Consider the following 4,619-nt stretch of genomic DNA (forward strand, 5'->3'; position numbering starts at 1 on the left):
TCTATCTAGGGCACTGGACATAAAAATGATTATATACCCTATGAATTACATGATTAAAGTTGGAGCAATTTCTCTAATGCGACGATACGCATACTTATGTGTATTCTGAAAAAAGAAAATTGAGCAAACAGTTCAAATCTACTCCTATCTAGCAACTTAGGATGAATTTGGTATCAAACCAACATTAGTTCATACTACGATTAAATCAGTGCGCATGTATCGTCCAGCAAAAAACATGTAAATGTAAAACATCTGAGTCTACAGAAGCAGAAATTGTAAACTGTCAGAAATTTGGACATACACAGCAAACCATTCTGCAGTAGCGCCCAGTATCAGGTTATCAGGATATGAGAAGGCCAACAAGGAACAAAGCCTACATTTGGTAGTAAAATGCTCGACCATTCAACTGCACAACCAAATTCAGAAAGGTGGAAAAATCTGAGACTACAGTAATACAGTTGCAACTAGAAACTAAACTAATCTTACAGAGAACCGCATATATTCAATGAATCATTTGGTAGCACCATACTACATTAGTATATAAGTAATACTGCATAAGGGAAGAACAAGTGCACACATACACATGATAGCATCAGGCAAAACAGATGGAGCATTGGGTTCATGTCAGGTCTAAGTTAAGCCCACGAACTGTAGTGCCACCACAGGTAATCTAACCAAGAGTCAAACCGGTTTCTTAGCAAGAATAGAGAGAATGTACGAATAGTGTCAAAACATCAACTACTAGGATAGCAACCTATCTATCTAGGATGAATGGTACTCCCTCCGTACCTCCGTACAGAAATATAAGAGCATTTAGATCACTAATATAGTGATTTAAACGCTCTTATATTTTCTTTACGGAGGGAGTACTAGTTAGCCATGACTAACCTGGCCCATTGCCATCCCTATTCGATCGGAACCAACATTATTCATAGTGTGATCCAATCAGTACACGCTTATCCTCCGAAACAGTACACAATATATATGTGAAACTGCACTACATGCATGGCAGAAGCATGTACTGAATCTACAAAACCCCTCTAGAAGCAGCAATCACAAGGAATTTGCATATCCACTGCACATCTTAACATAATGTTGAGCTGCAATCAGATATGAGAAATCCAACAAGAAACAAAACATTCGGAGAACAACCTGGTACGACAAGTGTTCAACGGTTCAACTACAAAACCAGATTCAGAAAGGAGCGAAAAACAGAGCCTGCATTCACTATCAAAAATCGTCTTACATTATGGGACGGAGGGATTACTAAAAAATGAACAAATCCTGCAGAGAACCACATATATTCAACGATTCAGTTGCAGGCTAAATTCAGAAACAGGAAACAGGTCTGAACCGACTTTTGCTTAGCACCAGACTGCATTGCAAAGTGAAACAATGGAAGAACAAGTGCACACAAACAGTGATAGCACCAGGCAAAACAGATGGAGAATTGGGTTCATCTCAGGTCCTAATTAATTAAGCCCACATATTCCATCCACCACAGGTGATCTAATGTTACTAAGAACCGCATATATTCAATGACTCATTTGCTAGCACCATGCTACATTAGTAAGTGATATAAGGGAAGAACAAGTGCACATATACACATGATAGCATCAGGCAAAACAGATGGAGCATTGGGTTCATATCATGTCTTAATTAAGTCCACGAACAGTTGTGCCACCACAGGTAATCTAACCAAGAGTCAAACGGGTTTCTTAGCAAGACCAGAGAATGTACGAATAGTGTCGAAACGCCAAATACTAGGATAGCAACATCTCTATCTAGGATGAATGATAGTATTAGTTAGCCATGAATATCCAGGCCCGTTGCCATCCCTATTACGAACCAACATTATTCATACTATGATACAATCAGTACACATGCCTGGCAAAAACATGTAAAACATCTGAATCTACAATACCCCTCTAGAAGCAGCAATCACAAGAAATTTGCATGTGGAATGCACATCTTAACATCATGTTGAGTTGCAATCAGATATGAGAAATCCAACAAGAAACAAAACCTTGGGAGAACAACCAGCTAGGCGACAAATGTTCAACTGCTCATCTCAGGAACCAGATTCAGAAAGGAGCATAAAAACAGAGCCTACATTTGCTACTGAAAAATAAACAAATCCTGCAGAGAACTGCATATATTCAACGGTTCAGTTGCAAGGCTAAATTCAGAAACAGGAAAAATGTCGAACCGACTTTTGCTATTACCAGACTGCATTGCGAAGCCAAACAATGGAAGAACAAGTGCACAAAAACAGAGACAGCATCAGGCAAAGTAGATGGAGCATTGGGTTCATATCAGGTCCTAGTTAAGCCCACAAAATAGTACTCCCTCCGATCCACACTAAATCAGCGACAATTAATATGAATCTGAGGGAGTAGTTCCTTCCTTCCACCACAGGTAATCTAACCTAGAGTGAGCCAAAATTAACAGAAAGAAGACTAGAGAGAAAATTAAAACCCTTTTTTGTCAAAGTTGTCGGCGTCTTCTTTCAACGGCAGCTGAGAATCCCGGGCGTTGATGGTGTAGTTGCAGAGAAGCTGGATGACAGTGAAAGGGCGGTCGGCGACGAGGACGAACAGCTTGTGCGGCTTCACGAAATCGACGGCACCACCCGAAACCCTCTCCTCTTTCTCGTCCCTGAGGCTGTACATGCAGATGTGGGCTGACAAACCCCGTCGATCAATGTAGTAGATGCAGTCTGCCTCGACGGACGGGAACCTGTCGGCGTCCACGGCGAGGCACCTATGGTGACCGACGAAGATGGCATGCCTGCCGACGCTCTCCACGGGCACGGGCTCGGCGTCGTCGTACTTGAAAACCTTGACGCGCCCCCGCAGCCTGACGACGATCAGCACCTGTCCACCAAGCTCAACCAGGAAACGCCAGACATCTTCTTGATGAGGATTGACATGAATCAGATCGCAGATCTTGGGGAACCAGCCCTCTGATTTTGCAACGAATCCAGTTGTGCCGTCGTTGGTGTAGAGACCACCTGCGACCGCCATCCGTGCGGAATTGTAGTTAGGGTACTCCTTGGCCTTGTACCCCCCGTAGAAGAAACTTTCATCGTCGGGACCAGCCACGCACGGCCTGCGAGATGAGGCGCAGAGCAAGCCGAGCAGGGGCCAGAAGCCGGAGCTGTCACTTTTGACGAAGGCGGACAGCTCCTTCTCGGCGGGCACAGGCGCCGCGAACCGGACCAGCACGCCGGTGAGCGGGTTGAAGACGCGGGCGGCGTGGGAAGGGTTCCTGTCCGCCAGGACGAAGAGGCCGCCCAGGGTGGTGGCCACGACGTAGTAGCGGCGGAGCAGCGGGAGCCTCTTGCGGATGAAGCGCCCCGTGGCGGCATTCAGCAGGAGCAGCAGCTCGCCGCCGCCGTCAACGCCGTCGGCGTCGCTCTGGAGCTGGAAGCCCTCGTCGAGCAGGATGACCCAACGCCGCGGGCGGAAGCGGGGGTCGGACGGGTCGCTCCTGGGGTCGTCGGTGGCGTCGCGCCAGCCGGAGCAGACGGCGCGGAAGTCCATGTAGCAGTCGAGGTCGTTGGTGGCGAGAAGGCAGTCGGCGACGCGGCGGACGAGGTCCGGCGGGAGGGCGGACCAGCCCGCGGCCGGAAGGACCGGCAACGCTCGGAGACGACTTGGCGGGCCCTTCTTCTTCCTCTTGGCGGGCGGAGCGACAGTGGCAGCCGACGGCGCACGAGGTCTAGCGGGCGCAGCCGCCATTGCCGCGCGCTTCGGTTCTTGGGACATGAACACGCTCCTTCGCTCGACCCTGCAAAGGAAAAGGGATGCGGCTTGTGAGCGAGGAGCAGCGGCGTGGATGGATGGAACAGAGTGGATCAAGAAATGGCTGCCGAGAAATGGAGAAAGAGGGGGAGGATTTGCACACCAGAGGAGCAAACGAGCAAAAACGAGAGTGGCAGGCAGCACAAGGTACCGCAGGAAGGGGATGACGGAAGAGGAAAAGGAAATGGAGGGAGAGGGTCAAATATCTTTGAAGCACTGACACACGGCAAGCCGGTCCGGGATTCGCTCGTCCCGTGAAGATGAACTCGTGCTGCCATCATGCACACCGAGCAGCCTGCCTAGGACTGGGTGCTACCAAAACCTCACAAAATTGAAATTTTGAAGTTTCAAAAATAATAATTTCGAAAGGCATTGTGGTTGTTCACAAGATAATTGTGTACAACCCCTAAAACTTTTAGCGTAAACATAAATCCCGAACGTTTGGATTTTACCCATGGCAAATGGAACGTTTTTATGGTAAATTCAGTTGACCCGGGCCCCCTCCCCTCCCCTCGCGTCGTCCTCCCCGGGGCGACCCGAGGGCCCCTAGGGTTTCCCTAGGCGCCGCTCCCTCCACCCCTCCTCCCCTGCCGTCACCCGAGGGAGTCGTCGGGCTTCGCCTGGGCGACTGCTGATGACGGTGGCGGCGGGGCTTCGGCGCTTCGCTCGCTTGCGTTGGACCCCGGAAGCCGGGCGGCGGCCCGGTTGGTGAGGCGGCGTCGTCCTTCGGCTGGCGGCGCGCGCGGGAGGTGCGGGCCGGATCCCTCGGCTGCTCGGGCAGCGAGGTCCTGGTGGGCAGTGGTCGCGGCGCGG

At 49.9% G+C, this 4,619-nt stretch overlaps 1 protein-coding gene across 1 annotated transcript; it reads right to left on the minus strand.

The window, feature by feature from the left end:
• Positions 1 to 2,274: 2,274 nt before the first annotated feature.
• On the minus strand, positions 2,275 to 3,743 carry LOC109738294 (uncharacterized). The gene has a single exon (XM_020297401.3). The coding sequence runs from the start codon at positions 3,741 to 3,743 to the stop codon at positions 2,472 to 2,474; it is 1,272 nt and encodes a 423-aa protein (XP_020152990.1). The 3' UTR covers positions 2,275 to 2,471.
• Positions 3,744 to 4,619: the final 876 nt, after the last annotated feature.

This window comes from Aegilops tauschii, chromosome 3 (assembly GCF_002575655.3).
Source record: "Aegilops tauschii subsp. strangulata cultivar AL8/78 chromosome 3, Aet v6.0, whole genome shotgun sequence".
Taxonomy (NCBI): Eukaryota; Viridiplantae; Streptophyta; class Magnoliopsida; order Poales; family Poaceae; genus Aegilops; species Aegilops tauschii.

Bases quoted from the DNA above. Each gene is read 5' to 3' on its own strand.
- LOC109738294 (XM_020297401.3), bottom strand. From the start codon at position 3,743: ATGGCGGCTGCGCCCGCTAGACCTCGTGCGCCGTCGGCTGCCACTGTC.